Here is a 15,549-nt window from a genome sequence, read left to right on the forward strand (position 1 = left end):
GGAGCCTCGAAGCAATGGGCAGCGACCTGTAGCAGCTGATCCTGATATTTTGGTGGAAAAACGAGGAAGGCGGACTCGCACATCAGGATCGTTCTCATTTGTTTTGGTAAAAAAAGAGAATGGCCAGTAGATGAGGAGTGAAAGCGACCAACTGTCGCAGTTTATATATCCACACCCGGACCATCTCGACACATGCAATGCATTCTTGTAGCTTTTGTGGTTTTCTGAGATGAGAGCGCGAGGGACGGACTCGCACATAGTTTGGTAGGCGATCGATTTTGAGTACGCAAGTGGGAAACTGGTACTTGGACAACACAGGTACCTCGATGCCGGCATTTATGTGACCGCTGTGGCGTTCGGAGAACATAAAGACAATGTATTGGATTTTGAGCTCAGAAACGTAAATTGTTGTGATCGGGCATTTGGTGTTCTGATATGGAAGCGCAGAGAGCAGACGCGCACATTACATTCCAGAAAGCCGCTTTCGGATTTTTGAAGATAGTTGTAGATGAAGAGTAGAAGAGAGCACACGGCGTGCTTTTATACAAGTAGAAGCATAGCTTCTCAGGGAATATGTGGATGCGTGCGCTCGAATTGGAAGGGCAGGAACATACAGGGTTTTCAACATGTTTTTGATATTTCAGTATACAAGTGCGAAGCGCAAACTCTGACAAGTCATTGCTCTAGACAGGACAACTTTTTGGATAGTAGGCCAAAGACTGGTAGATGAAGTGTAGAAGTGCGCACACGCTGTGCTTCATGGTAGCCCGACTTCGCGTTTTTCAACAGGCATAGTATGGGAGAATGAGCTCAGTCGGAAGGCATCAGTTGAAGCAGTGTGCCTTTCGATGACTTCTCTGGGTTGGAGAAGACATCAAACCAGTTTCAAGTTTTTTGGAGTGCGCGCCAGGCCAAAGGACCGCCACATAGGGTTAGGTCCTACCACTTTTGAAAATGTACGGATAATTTTGTGTGCTGGAGAAGAGAACCTTTGCGAAGAGAGAAGATCATTTTTATACTTGGATTTGCGTTCAAAAACACCACAGGATGAGGGCATGCGCGCGCGTGTGCCCATCGTGAACTGTTTCTCAGCCGCAACCCAAACATGCCGCAACAAACTTCACGATTCACTTCCCCGCATGCAGCCATCGCGCCCAATTATGCAGACGCCCAATTCACGCGTCATGTTCATGCCACGCCCAAGAGCCAAGCCTAAAAGACGGAGTCTGAAACCGATAAGCGAAAGCCGGTCGATCCCAATGTCCAGACGCGCGAGTCACGCAACAAATGTCCTGAGGCCCCACATCCTCCCGTCAAAACTGCAGGATCGTGAAACACAAATTACCCCACCTTGCCCGCGGACCGGGATCGCTCGTCATGTTCTGGAACCTACGATTACAGGTACAAGCTTGCGCAGTTGCAAATGTCGCTGTTTCAAACACTTGTCAGCGCACATCCCAGACGTCCCAAACACCAGGGCGCAAGCACCAGGTACAACCCGCCGGTGCGGAATCGGGAGCAAGAAGAAACAGAGCACGTACCGTTTGATGAGTTCCTGACACGTTCCCATTTTTTGGAACAGCGTCGGGTCGCCGATAATCCGAGCCGCGTTCTTGACTTCGCGGCACGTCTCGTCTAGTCGGGTGATGACGCGGACAATGGTGCCCTCCATGACATCTGTCAGGTCCGTTATGCGATTGAATGACATGCCTCGTGCCCACTCATACACCACTTCGACCATGCCGAAGCGGGGTTTGCTGACAAAGTCGTTCGAATCATCAGCCGAGAGGATAACCTGGTGCAGAGTCTGTATCTTGTTGACCTTTTCGGAGATCTCAACAATCTTTGCGACGCCGCGTTCCAGATTTGCAGTTAGCGTAGGCTCTACGTCGGTCTTCTCTTGGAAGACAAACGCCGACAGTAGTGCGACGATTTCTTCCGGTTCGTACTCGGCGAGGACGTTTTCTAAAACGAGCTCGGTAAGGACCAGCTCATCCGCCGAGTGGATCTGATAGCTGTCAGTGGATGGGTGGAGCTTGAAGTCAGTGTCAAGCATACCTCGCAGGCTACCTTGCCCTTCAGCTCTACGCGAGAACCTTCGTCAATAAAGCCGAGATCCTTGAGTACGTGTATGCGCTGTTCGTAGTCAGGGAGTAGCTGTAGATTTTGGTCCGACATGAGCTGGCGGAGAGCAAGGATGTTTTCCTTGATCAGCCATTGATCGTGCTCCATGGTGAACTACGAAGATTAGCATGGGTTGAGAACACTGCCGAACGCGAACACGTACATGTTTCAAGAAGTTTGGGCACTTCAAACATTCCTTGCTAACCGCATTCAGTCCTTCTTTCCTGCGGGCTTCCTCCAGTTCACGGAACTTGAGGCTCTTGATCTTGCTGTAATCGTACTCATCCCAGTCTTCGTAATCCCATGATCCACACAAGGGCAGGAATTGGGACTCAGCTAGCTTCAATGTGTCTGACGTGGCTGTTAGCGCCGGATCCAAACCGTAGCGCACCCACTTACCCTTCTTGCGATTCAAATTTTGAACAGAATCAGGAACATCGATGATGGTCTTGGTGAAGCACTCGATGTCGTTCAGGGGTACGTAGGCTGCCTTCAGGATCAAGTCCTTGGGGCTGTTCGGCAGTTTGCGGAAATGCTTTGCAAAGGGACCGAGATACGGCAAAAGGTCGTCAGGCTGACGATCGTGATGCTGCGCCACCTCCAAGACTTTGACTGTAGGCTCATTGCCCTTGCTAGTGCCATCTTGCATTAACATACCCGCTGTTCGTTTGTTGTCCTGACTGTGTGAGTAATGAGGCAATTTGAGAGCGAAAGTGAAGCGTGTACCTTCTTGTATACGATTAACCTGTTCTTTGACAAAGCTTTCCTGCCGATAGGGTTGATGAGCAGACTCAGATGCATTTCATTGGTTAGTCGCTTGTAGTCCTCACAAGACTGATGGCACGCCTCTAGGTCGACATCGCAGATATCACAAGGTTCTCGCTTGATCTTCTCCAACTCAGCCTCCGAGACCTTGACCTTGCCTTGATGTTCAGGCAGTAATGCTTGAGTAGCGTTCTCACTGAAACTTCGCTTGATCATCTCTTCGATCTTCAGGGCCTCTACACGTAGAAGGTTCAGCATCATGTTGTAGGTGAGACGGAACTGTGATCTCAGCTTCGTGGGTTCCCCCAGCATCATCTGACGGAGTCTGGCTGCTGGTGGCGCCTCGTCGGCTCCTGGCGCGCAGATGATGACAGTGCCGACGGTGTCAAGTCCTCGCCGACCTGCACGACCGGCCATCTGAGTGTACTCGCCGGGCAGCAAATCACGGAACTCGCGGCCGTCGTGCTTACGGAACCCAGAGAACACAACGGTCCTGGTGGGAAGATTAAGTCCCATAGCGAAAGTTTCCGTGGCAAAGAGAACCTTGACAAGCGTCTTCGCAAAGAGGATCTCAACAACCTCCTTGACGATCGGCAACATGCCACCGTGATGAACGGCAATACCTCGACTAAGCAGCTCTCTCAGCCGCTTGATCTGGGGAAGCTCACGGTCTTCCTTGCTCAGTCGAGCCAGTGACTTCTCAATGGTCATATGTATCGCACTCTTCTCTGCAGCATTGCAATAGTCGATGTTAGAGAGCGCTTCGGCATTCTCCTCGCACCGCTTCTTGGAGAAGACGAATATGCAAGCAGGCAGGAGATCCTTGCTTCGGAGATGCTGTATGAGGTGGACCCAGATGTTTCTATCCTGGGCGGCAGTCGTACGACCGCCACCACGGCCCGTCCTTGCGATATTACCTCGGCCTCTAGCAGCGGGTGGGCCTCCACCGCGAGGTCCCCCTCGACCGCCACCTTGTTGACCTCGTCCGCGTTGGTTCTGGCCTCCTCTAGCGGGTGGGCCTCCGCGACCACCACCGCCTCTGCCGGCTTGTGCATCGGTTGCAGGGGGTGCCTTGACTTTGTCTTTGCCAGACAGGATATCGTTCGCGTCTTTCCAGCCATTATCGATGAACTTCTTGTCTGCTGTGACGATCTTGTGGATGCCTTTGCCAGCCCATAGGTAATGCTCCAGAGGAATTGGGCGTTTCGGAGTAGAGATGACGTAGATGTCTTTTTTCTTTGTTCGGCCCACCCAAGACGCAAACTCATACGTGTTGGGTACGGTGGCGGACAGTAGAATTAGTGTCACATGCTCCGGCAGCATTATGATGACCTCTTCCCATACGACACCTCGCTCGAGATCGTTGACATAATGCACTTCGTCAAAGATGACAAACTCGACGTCTCTGATAAGATCTGCTCCTCTGTACAGCATACTTCGAAGGATCTCGGTGGTCATGATGAGACAGCTGGCTTCGGGCCTGATCTGCACGTCTCCCGTGAGAATGCCGACATCATCAAATGTTTGGCGGAAGTCGCGGAACTTTTGATTACTGAGAGCTTTGATGGGAGAAGTATATATAGCTTTCGTCATATGCTTTGCAGCAAGTGCGATGGCGTACTCTGCAACCACGGTTTTGCCAGCGGACGTATGTGCGGCTACAAACACTGAATCGCCATGCTCAAGATGATACACTGCTTCTTTCTGGAATGTATCGAGCTCGAAAGGATACTCTCGCGCCATTTCCGGCACCAGTTCCCGGAAGTTAGTGATGTCGCGATTGATGTCAACCATGTGAGCCCACTCTCGTCCGCCCTTCCTTCCAGCACTCATGGCAAGCGGACCATGAGGTGCCAGAGCAGGGAACTCTACTGGTAACAAAGCATCGATCTCTTCGTCTCCAGCATCTTGGTCTTCATCAGGTTCTCCATTGGCGCCGATCTTGTCGTTGGCATCATCGTCATCCGCATCAGTATCCTTAGGAGCTGCAGATGCTTCACCCAAGGTATCTTCGACCTCCTGAGCAGTCTTGGCGTCCGTAGTCGGCTTCTTCTGGAAGTCAAGCCCACGCGTGAAGCCAGGCGGCACCTCTAGTAAGCCACCTTCAGCACTGAAGTTGATGACCCTGTCGAGACCGCCACTTTTCTTCCCATTCGCACTCTCTTGCTGCTGGATTGCTTCATCCTCGATAGCAGCTACTGCTTCCACGCCATCAAGGCCGCCGGGCGCGAATGGAAAGAAGCCAGCTGCACCACGTACGAATTCAGCTCTGTTAGCAGGCTTCCTGAGAAGCGAAGTAGAGTTTTTGGCTGTTGCTGAGTTTGCTGGAACGGTGACTTCCTTATATCCAGTGACGCGGCCTTCCAGCCCCTCGCGAGTGAAGCGGATGATGGTCCGGGTCTGTGTTGGGGCGATCTGGAACAGGCTTCGGTAATTGGTGGGTGCATCCCAGCGCTGCTGAAGCTGATTCAGCCACTGCGTGTTGAAAGACTTGGAGGGTGTTAGGAATTCTTGCTCCAATTCCTTCTTGATGACCTCTTTGGTTTTCCGCTGTCGCTTGGGTGGCCGCTGTTCGCCAGCTATCGAGTCTATCCCATCCTCGTCAAGGTTGCCGCTGCATAGCCGCAGCTTTTCTAGTTCCCCTGACAAAGCTTCCATATTCGCGAGTTGAGTGCGAATCTGGTAGGGTACTGTGCCTGTGGGATTGTGGCGCGACTGAGTGAGAAAATGGATGACGTTGTTCGGCGCGCCAAGCCGTGTCAAAAGGACCCACTTCCCCCGCTACCGTGTACACAGCGTCGGTGCTCCTACCATGTAAGATTCAACACTTCGTACCTGCAGATGTAAGATGGATCCTGGGAGAGCCTGCGATAAGCCCATGATATATTAGGAATTGCCCAGAAATAACAGAGTTTCTTATCTATGAGCTGCACATAATGTCTAATTGGGTATAGACGGCTACATGGTAGCCAATCCCAAATGCGAATCATAGTTCATCGTCACTTCATGACCGAGCGCAATCGCTCTTATGGTATTATCCCCGAACGCCGCGCTATGGTTGATCAAAGTCTGTTTGCAACATCACAAAGCTGCTCAATCCCACATGTCGTCCATCTCTGCCATTGCCTCCATATCGTCCGCAAAAGGATCGTCTTGTGTGGGCATCGGCCGTGTTGGGAGTGTCTTGGGTGCTGTGTAGCTAGGCTGTTCGCTCTCAGCTAATAATGCATCTAACTCGTCGTCGTCGGGTTCTCCACCTTCTGGTTGTTCCTCTGCATCGCCTGCTGGATTACATGTAAATGCCTCCCGTTCGGTTTGGTGACCTGCGTCTTCTTGGCCGCCGTTCTCAACGCCCTCCATGTCTTCGGTGCTCTGCTGTGGAGTCTTCTCTCGGGCCGCGTCCTCGTCGTCCTCATCCTGTCCCGTATTGCGGCGCGGTTTGCCTTCGTCGATCCAATCCTTCCGCATCAATTGCATGCGCTTTGTGTGTCCGACCTTCTCGATAATGGCTAGGGCGTCTGCAAACTTGGCGCGGGGGTAAAGATCGTCGAGCCACAGCTGGTACATGTTCAGCATCCGGGCAATATCTCCATACTGCAATTGAGTTAGTCGGTGGGTCTACTTGATCAGGATAAACGTACCTCGTGACCCTTCCCTTTGAAGCGGAGGCGATCCTTTGAGATCTTGCGCAAGCGGGGAATTCCAGGATCTGACAGCAGCCGTTGATCATCGAGTTTCGGCGCAGGCTGGCGCTTTTTCGTGATAACAATCTCTTCGTCAACGCCTAGGCCGCCAGCGGTGTCGCTGTTCTTGTTGCTTCGGTACTGTGGTTGTGGCGGGTTCTCGGTCGATTGAATTGGTTCTTCCGGATTCGTGACGTCTTTGAGAATGTCGTCAAGGTCATCGTCGGAATCGTGGGTGGCCATTATATCTGGTGAGGGCTATTGTGGGTGTAGTGAGGTCGGTGTCTTCGTGGGTCATAAAAAAGTTCCCATCGCGCGACGCGTCTGACGCGTTCAGCCATACGCACGGGCCTCGACCACTAGCCGCATGTGGCGCAACTAGATCTTTGTCTAGGCAGGGTCCAACCAAGCTCTCGAATGCAGCTTTGCGATCACACATCGTCTTCACTAACCTGATATTCGCTATAATCACTACCGCCTCTACCACTGCTAATGTTCATGCGACTATACGTCTGCCGCTCATACGTCCCACGTCGCAGCTGTACCGTATCGCTACTACCTTTGCGACAGCGGGTTTACCGCTCGTGATCGAAGCCCAACGCGCCCTAGGCCTCATAAAATGGCAGCATCAAATGTGCTTTCCGCCGACGCGGTAGCCCCAAGGCTCGACTACTTATTACGGCGTGCCCGTGTTGTCAAGCAGAGTACTGCGATCGATCCTCCACTCCAAGTTTCTGAGCTTGTACCGGAAAGCGAGCCTCTGCTCGGCGAGATCGAAGGAGGGAAGGAAGTGCGAACGCTTGCGGTCGAGAGTGCAGCCAAGAGTGTATTCTATGCCAATCTTGTTAGTTATCATGCTACAGTATCAGCTCCGCCAGTTGCTCACATGTTCAGGGTTCCACCCAGATTGAGGAGCCGGCCTTCGTAACCGTCTGGAATCTACTCGACATCCTCCAGTACTGTGGAGATCGGGGTAGGTTCTTCTGTCGCATTGTTTGGATTCTGGCTGACCTTCGCAGACCTCTGCCATCCGCAGCTCGTACTGTTGCTCATCGAAGAATTGCTTGACAGCCAATCAATCTCAGGATGTCGCACGGTATTCAATTTCCTTGAATCGCGGAGAGAGACTATCATTGCGGTATGTCGTCCCTCTTACTATTTTTAGCCATTCTCATCGTGCCGCAGATCAACTCCAAGAATAAGGATCTTGTCATCTTACGGCTGTGTAATGAGCTGCTCCGCCGGCTGTCCCGCGCAGAAGATCCGGTATTCTGTGGCCGGGTCTACATCTTCATGTTTCAGAGCTTTCCCTTGGGCGATAAGAGTTCGGTAAATCTGCGGGGCAATTTCCATGTGGAGAATGTGACGACATTCGAGGATTTCCTGAAGGAATCGAACACGGAAGAGGATTCTATGCAAATCGATGCTGATGGGCCTGCTCCTATTCCCAAAGAAGAGTCGAAGTCAGTGGAACCAGTCATTCAAACTGAGGATATCGACAAGAGCAAGGACGCGAAACTTACGACACTTGACACGGAGACCCTCTATCCAGTATTCTGGTCATTGCAGCACTCCTTCTCGAACCCGCCCAGGCTTTTCGAAGAAGATAATTTCAAGCAATTTCAGAAGAGCTTGGAGGCGACGCTAGCTAAATTCAGGGAAGTGCCCAAAGTGATTCAGGCCGGAGATTCAGAACGAAAGAAGGGACAAAAGTCGCGGGACGATGACGACTACGATGCCTTCGCCAACTCCTTTAATCCCAAGTATCTCACAAGCCGTGATCTCTTCAAGCTCGAGGTACGCAAGATTGCCACTATCAATCTGCGCTATGACTGACAATCTCCAGCTGAGCGATCTCGCCTTCCAACGCCACATACTTGTTCAAGCACTAATACTCATCGACTTTTTGTTGACTCTGACCGAGGGGTCCAAGAGCAAGCCATTTTACCAAAATGCGCAGAAAGCGATGCAATACAACTTCACGCTGCGCGAGGAAGACGTAAGTGCCCATCATTTGCCTCTTCTCACACCTCCGTCACGCTCTCTTGCTCGCTTCGCTGTTCGTGATCATCATCTTCTCGGCTGACCACAAAGCACAGACCGAGTGGGCATTGGGCATCAAGACGGCTATTGCAAATTACCTGCAGGAAGGCCCAGATGGCAAATTCTACTACCGGATGGTGGACACCGTGCTTTCCCGCGACAAAAACTGGGTACGATGGAAGATGGAGAACTGCCAACCATTCACTAGAGACAGAGTCCCCACAACGGACTTCCAACAAGCCAAGTCTGGGGCGCAGAAAGCTGTTGTTGGTAAGAAGGCGTCGAAGCCCATGGGTGTTCCTGGCAGTTTGAATTTCCTCTACAACAATGAAGCGGATAAGGGTCTCTCTCAGCTACGGCAAAGCGACAGGTACGTGCTCCGCTCGTCCGACTGACACTGGATTACAGCCTCTGACGTCCAGTCAGGTTCAATGTGCCGAATGCAGAGTCATATGCAAAAAAGGTCAAGATGACCGACTTGGATCTGGAAATGACTGACGCAGAGGACGAGAAGCGGCAAGCGGGGGAAAAGAAATCCAGCTACATCTGGCGAGGTCTTCGCGTGGCTTCGAAGACGCAGCTAAGCTCGTTCGATAGGATTGAGCATGGCAAAGGCCTCGAGGCTCTTCAGCCGGCCACCTCTTCCATTGAGGCGACGGGCGTTGACGCTGCACCCACTGCTTCGGATGACCAGGGGGCTCTTCCGCAAGACGAGCATCAGAGCGTCGAGGAGCAGCGGCCCGAGCAGCGTAGTCAAGTGACTGCGGAACCAGCGGCGTAGTGGTAGCAGCGACAGGGGCAGTGTCGCCTGCGCCAGCTCGGTATGTATTATCGACGGCTCTTGAGAAACATATGAGCCTTTCCTCATACGTTACTGTGCAGTATGGGGAGCGTTGTGGCGCTTTCTCATCGAATTTATCTGTGCAAGCGAAGAGAACATGGGGTTCATCTCCCCGAGCCACTCTCAGCGTATCGATAGATCGGAGGCCACGCATAGTCTGAGCGACCGCACAGCCGGTCGCCAAAGGCGCCCCTCAATCTGCAACGCCACGACTGGAGGTCGGAAGGCTGTGTGCGGCGCAAGCAGGCTGTGGAGATGAAGAGCCCCATGCTGATGAATAGAAGTCTTCGCAATATAGCCTCATCGCGTGGGAATGTACGCCGTTTCCCGGGTCTCGCACTGATGTAACCACGATGGCAAGATTGTGGCTCTCGTCCCTGGCTAAGCATGACGGAGTGTCCAGGCCCTTGAGGAATGCTCTGATCACAGATGTGCCGTGATGCGCCGGGGTGGGGCCGTCTTCAGGCTCATTGAATGAGTTGTCAGCACAAAATCCACCTACGTGGGAGATGCTGCATGATTCCGAAATGAAGGGACCTGTACGACCTGACACGACCGTTCAGCGCAGTCCGAGGCTTCCAAGGTTCTCTGCGGTGGTCTGGCACGCGGTGGGACCACCTCATGATGACATGACAAGTTGCGAACCACCAGACGGCCACGGGCCCAGACTGCTGGCAACGGATCGCAATCATATTCAATGCATTATGTTCGCGAGAGGGACCGAAGCATAAGGACCAGAGGCAGGCATGTTCTGCCGACGCTGGACAGGCACCCATGCGCTCATCAAACCCACACAAGTGTTGCGTCCCCCACCAATGACCCGCCAGCGTATTCGCGGTTTCGCTATCGCTTGCTCCTGTCATTTCCACAGGCCGTCCTCATCCGCCATCCGGGTGGTCTTGGCGTTGTTTGGGAAATCGACCGCGACGCCCTGCCGGCATCGCGTTTGGAGATTGCGTGTGCGCAGCCGGCGACGTGCTTTTTGTCGTTGCGAAACGAGCCAAACGCTGGCGGTTACCCGCGTGCTTCACAGCCAGCGGGCAAAAACAATATGCGCCGGTTCAGGCAATGCGACCGCAGACGGCGCGAGGCGGACAGTGTGCATCATTCGTCACGGGCGCTGGCCGCGGTATCGGCTACACGTTCTGTTCTGCTTTGGACACGGGCGATGGCGATCACGACGGAACGGCGCAGCAGGGGTGGCTTGCGCATCGCCCATTTTTCCCTGCAGTGCGGCCGAGCAGACTGTTGCGGTGCGCGCAGCCTCGTCGACAGGTCATTCGCGCGCTCCAGCACCGTTTCAGCGCGCTTGCTTGGACACGCACTTCCAAACACGTTACGATAACCACCGCTGTCACCCAACTACCGACAGCCCACCAGCGTCGCACACAGTCGCACTACAGCGAGAACAGGCTTCGAGAAACAGCGCCCTTCAGCATTTTCCCGGCGCGGGCCGAGCTTTTGGCCGTTAGATCGTTGTTAGCCCAGCCAGATCTGTTGCGCGCTGGTGACCCCCCGCTGCCCATTGGCGACGGCGTCATTGCTAGGCGCTCGACTACTCACCACACTGGATCAAGCAGGTGTGCAGCAGGAACACACATGTAGCTAGACGCGGTTCCTTGGTTGCCGGCAAGCATCATGGGTTACGGCTGAAGACGACCAAGGTTCGTTGTTCATGCATCTGAGCGGGCGCGATGGGCGGCTCAAACCACTGGCACTGGCAAGGCTGATGCACCGCGTTCCTGACGCATACGCAATTTGCGGTCCGTCGTCAGTAACATTTGACAGGTGCCAGAAGAAGCACTGGGGAGCCACCGGCCCAAGGCGGCCTGGTCCACCACCCAGAGCGACGTCGTCGTGTGAAGGTTTGTGGTTCGACGACAGTAGCAGCGAGTACACGAACCTGGCGGCACCAAGTCCGACCTTCACCACCACACCACCATCTCGTCCGTTCATAAACCACACTAAAGCAGCATTGACAGCAACACCCCGCAACAAGCCGTGCAAGCGTTGCCGAGCCCTGTAGCATCCCTGCGCTTTCTCGCTGCGGGTTCCTTGGACTTCCCGCATCGCATCTGGCCAATAATGGCGCCGCCGCCTGCCTCGACGTTCGACTGCGAGACGCCACGGATTAGTCCTTGCTCGTCGGCCATTTTTCTACACGGGCCCTGGTCTATGCATGTAGCCTGCAGCCCACCATGTTCACGCACCGCTCGCTCCCCTTCCCTTTCGAGGGGAGGGCACCCTGGCATGCAGCACACCTGATCCAGAGCCTTTCGATTCGCCCGTTCCCGCTCCGTCTCTCCTTCGTAGTAGGCCCACGTCCCGAGCTACCGTATCCCTGTGCCCTGAGCCTTTGGGGTCTGCTAGCCCTCGACGTTAGTCACGCTTCTCGTCGTGTAACAAGCTGCTTCCAGATCCTCGAAGGATATCATGTTTCCCTAAGAGGCACCGCTGTCCATGCGTAGTCTGACCCTAGTCCCTCGCACTTGTCTTAACCTCGATTTTATCCGGATCGTCGTCAGTAGAGTACCGTCAAGCCTTTTTGTCTGAATGATCTGTTCCCCTCCCCTGCCGCCATCGCTGATATAGCCTCCGACGGTTCCTGACCCTCTTAACAAAGGCCTACCCATCGCTGACTACCAGACGACGCTTTCACTCTTCGAAGCAAGTCGACTGTCCATCACCTCACCTCTTGTCAAGCATCAAGCGCCCACCGTCAGCGTCTATCTTTATTTGGCTCGCAGTATCACCTCCCTGGTAGCTTCTATTTCAAGCTTGAAGTTGCACCAAAACTCCGCGCCCCAATCCTACTGTCGGTACGACATCACCTTTCAGCCTGGCTTCGCATACCCGCCATCCTTAGACCCACCAACACGACAGCCTCGAACTACCTGTTCGCAACAGTCTCACGTCTTTAACGCGTGCTGGACTCGCCGTCATAGTACTGCGACTTCCTTCACTCTTTCTCGCTGATCACCCGCATCAAACCCCGCACAGGGTTCGAGCGACGATCAACTGTCCACACCAAGCTTCGTCAGATCTTTACCCCTTGCGGAATCCGCAGTCTGGTACAAGTTCGAACAAGGACGCCAACATCACCAGTCTTGAGGCCTTCTTGGTGACCAGAGTAACTAGGTAAGCAGCGGTCCAGCTTGAGGCCCGCTTCCCACTAACAGCGAGCCATAGGAGAGGTACCAGCCACACAGCTAAGCCTACATCTACTCCACTACATCAGTTTCAAAAGCGCCAATGGTCGACGGAAGCTTCCTCGTTCCTTTGTCTCCGCCTAGCTCGCCGCACATGTCTGCGTATAGCACGACTTCTGCAGACAACGAGTGGCATTCATCAGAATACAGAACTCTGGAACACACCCCACCACATTCAGATAGCGACATGGCCATGCTCCAAGCTGAGGTCGCTGGACACAACCTCGACATGAAGCGACCATCAATGCGAACACACAAGAGCTTTCCTTACCTACTCGACGGCAAGAGCCACCTGAACAGCGGCAGCAACACACCATCCGGACTTGATGAGATCGAGCAGCACGACATCCCAAATGTAACCTTTGGAGGTTCAGCACCCACCAGCCCAATCTCGAGACTGACACCCCCCTCCACCAACGATGGTGTCAACGTGGAGAAGCTCGAAGACCAAGAAGACGACGATCTCATCCTCGACGACAAGGACGACTGCGATGATGGAGAGGACAAGGGTGAAGATAGGCAACCCATGACCGCCGCGGAGATACGTGCTGCCAAGCGGAAGATGAAGAGGTTCAGACTTACCCACAACCAAACTCGGTTCCTCATGAGCGAATTCGCCCGACAAGCACACCCAGATGCGGCTCACAGAGAGCGACTTGCCCGAGAGATTCCCGGTCTCAGCCCCCGTCAGGTCCAGGTTTGGTTCCAGAACAGGTGAGTCGTGTCATAAACCACCGAAGAATGCAGATGCTGACATATGTACAGGCGTGCCAAGCTCAAGAGATTAACAAGCGACGACCGCGAGCGTATGATGAGGTCGCGAGCCTTGCCAGACGACTTCGATATGGCCTCAGCATTGCATTCACCATTCGGAAACTCCCATGGTCTAGGCACACCGCTGGCATCACCTGCATCTTACGGGTCAAGTTTCCCCGAGGGCAACATGATGCGGCCACTAAGCATTGATACCTTCCGGCGAGGGCCGCTCGACTCGCACATGTCACCCACGGGCATTAGCCCAGCGTTCGGTGGATTCACCTTTACTCCACCCCAGTCCGCAACCGATACCATTTCACCGGTATCAGCCCACGAGGGATCCCCCTTTGGCTTCCATTCAGCGCCGCTTGACACTAGCCCCAGAACGTCCAACCCTTTCTCCATGCCTGTCAGCAACCCTACCGCTTATGCTGCACAACATAGCATCCCACGCCTCTCGCTCCATGCCGACCGAATCGCAAGAAGCCGTGCCGAGTCTCTGCAGTCGCCATTGAGGACTAGCATGAGCTACACTGGTAGTCACGACAGCAATGGCTCCGAGAACCATCACGACAGTCGGTCCTACTCAAGCTCCATGATGCCATATGGAATCGGCTACTCCTGTAAGTTTACATAACCCACGTGGGCTTTCCACCATTCTAACTTTACCAGACTCCCCAGTACCAGGCTTCGGAACTTCCACGGGCAACAGAATGCGGTCCTTCTCCAACGGCGTTCCCCGGCGCATTGAGTTGAGCACCCACTACACACCTCAACGCAACGGATCGACACCACAAACAGCCCACTTTCCATCCTTTTCCGGCTCACCGCTCGTAACACCTCAGAGCTACGCAATGCCTCAGATGAGTGCACCTCACCACATGTCGTCGTTCCCAAACTCCTACATGCGGAACGACTCGGCGCACAATGACTCGTATTCTGCCGTCGGCTCTGTCCTGGGAGAAGTCATGGAGAACACCAGCCAACACAGCGACGACCATCACAACGATCAGTACTAGGAGCTCCAGTGTTTTGATTACTCTGCTTTACCTGCCTGTTAAGATTATGATCAAGCGTGCTATGTTTTATCAAGAAAAAATGGGTACGGGATATATTGTTTCGACTGGATTGATGACATGACCACTGTCTTGTATCAACAACCTTCTGCGATACCAGTCTCGCATCTCTATACGAACTCTTCGGTGGTTGTTTCGACATATCTTATCATACCTAGCAGGCGATTACCCCTTGTTTCCAATCTCCTTTACACAACAACCCTTGGCAGCTCGAGTTTGCAGCGCATATCGGTATTATCATTCTATGTATCATCTTATCATACAAACACCGCATCTCATTGTGGCAATTCAACACATACGCTGTATCCACTTCACATTTCTTGGCCATGCAGCCACTTTGCCATGTCCAATATACACGGCCACACTTGAGGCGCTTCGGAAAAAGCCATACCTGTACAAACTGCAAAGAGGCGAAAGTAATACCCACATGACATGGCCGATCACCCAACAGAACAAGTTAATGATACCCCACATCTTCCAATACAATCTTGCAGGGCGGCTACCGTCATTGCTGTGGATCTGCTACCTGCATGTGCCTGACTAACATCACAACTGTGGACCGATTGACACACAGGTGGTGGCGGCAGCATCGCCAAGCAATCCACCGTCGTCGAACGACATGTACCTGCTAGCTGTATATCCAAGCGAAACTAGTCCAAACCACCTGGCCAGCTACCCAGCCGCCTCATACCTGAGGCGATGTCGGAGCCTCTAGCGGACACCGAACCATGTGGATACCCTTCTCTGCCCTTGCCTAGAAAGCAGTAGTCGCTCAAGCAACTTGACAAGCAACTTCTTGTACACGGCCGGACAACGGGACGATGTCACATCAAGGGCCGTGAGCACCTCTCGCAGCGCAGAGGACTTCTTCCGAAATTCCGGGCGAAGAGAGAAAAAACTGGGCGGATAGATCTAGACAGGAATGTGGATACTACGATTACGAATGAGCTGAGCCTACGAATGAAAAACTTCCCGCGTGCAGCGGCGAAGGCGAAAACAACTAATTACACTGACGACGTTTGTGCGTTGAGACAGACGCAGGTCGCTGCCAT

The 15,549-nt window shown here is 53.4% G+C and overlaps 4 protein-coding genes across 4 annotated transcripts; 2 read left to right on the plus strand and 2 right to left on the minus strand.

Annotated features, from left to right (window-relative positions):
- Nucleotides 1-1,395: 1,395 nt before the first annotated feature.
- On the minus strand, nt 1,396-5,547 carry J4E93_000864 (uncharacterized protein; the record flags this gene model as incomplete). Its single annotated transcript, XM_049338820.1, has 6 exons — nt 1,396-1,429; nt 1,542-2,008; nt 2,059-2,238; nt 2,288-2,475; nt 2,524-2,800; nt 2,851-5,547. 6 exons carry the CDS (start codon nt 5,545-5,547, stop codon nt 1,396-1,398), a joined length of 3,843 nt encoding a protein of 1,280 aa, XP_049204705.1.
- Nucleotides 5,548-5,982: 435 nt separating this feature from the next.
- Nucleotides 5,983-6,815, minus strand: CSM3 (chromosome segregation in meiosis- protein; the record flags this gene model as incomplete). Its single annotated transcript, XM_049338821.1, has 2 exons — nt 5,983-6,483; nt 6,531-6,815. The coding sequence occupies 2 exons, from the start codon at nt 6,813-6,815 to the stop codon at nt 5,983-5,985; spliced, it is 786 nt and encodes a 261-aa protein (XP_049204706.1).
- Nucleotides 6,816-7,191: 376 nt separating this feature from the next.
- Nucleotides 7,192-9,396, plus strand: J4E93_000866 (uncharacterized protein; the record flags this gene model as incomplete). Its single annotated transcript, XM_049338822.1, has 7 exons — nt 7,192-7,416; nt 7,467-7,545; nt 7,592-7,710; nt 7,758-8,369; nt 8,419-8,571; nt 8,672-8,985; nt 9,042-9,396. 7 exons carry the CDS (start codon nt 7,192-7,194, stop codon nt 9,394-9,396), a joined length of 1,857 nt encoding a protein of 618 aa, XP_049204707.1.
- Nucleotides 9,397-12,759: 3,363 nt separating this feature from the next.
- Nucleotides 12,760-14,440, plus strand: J4E93_000867 (uncharacterized protein; the record flags this gene model as incomplete). The annotated part of the gene is made up of 3 exons (XM_049338823.1): nt 12,760-13,379; nt 13,431-14,044; nt 14,094-14,440. The coding sequence occupies 3 exons, from the start codon at nt 12,760-12,762 to the stop codon at nt 14,438-14,440; spliced, it is 1,581 nt and encodes a 526-aa protein (XP_049204708.1).
- Between the last annotated feature and the right edge of the window lie 1,109 nt (nt 14,441-15,549).

The sequence above is a fragment of the Alternaria ventricosa genome (assembly GCF_023758065.1).
Source record: "Alternaria ventricosa strain BMP 2768 chromosome Unknown scaffold_1, whole genome shotgun sequence".
Lineage (NCBI taxonomy): Eukaryota > Fungi > Ascomycota > Dothideomycetes > Pleosporales > Pleosporaceae > Alternaria > Alternaria ventricosa.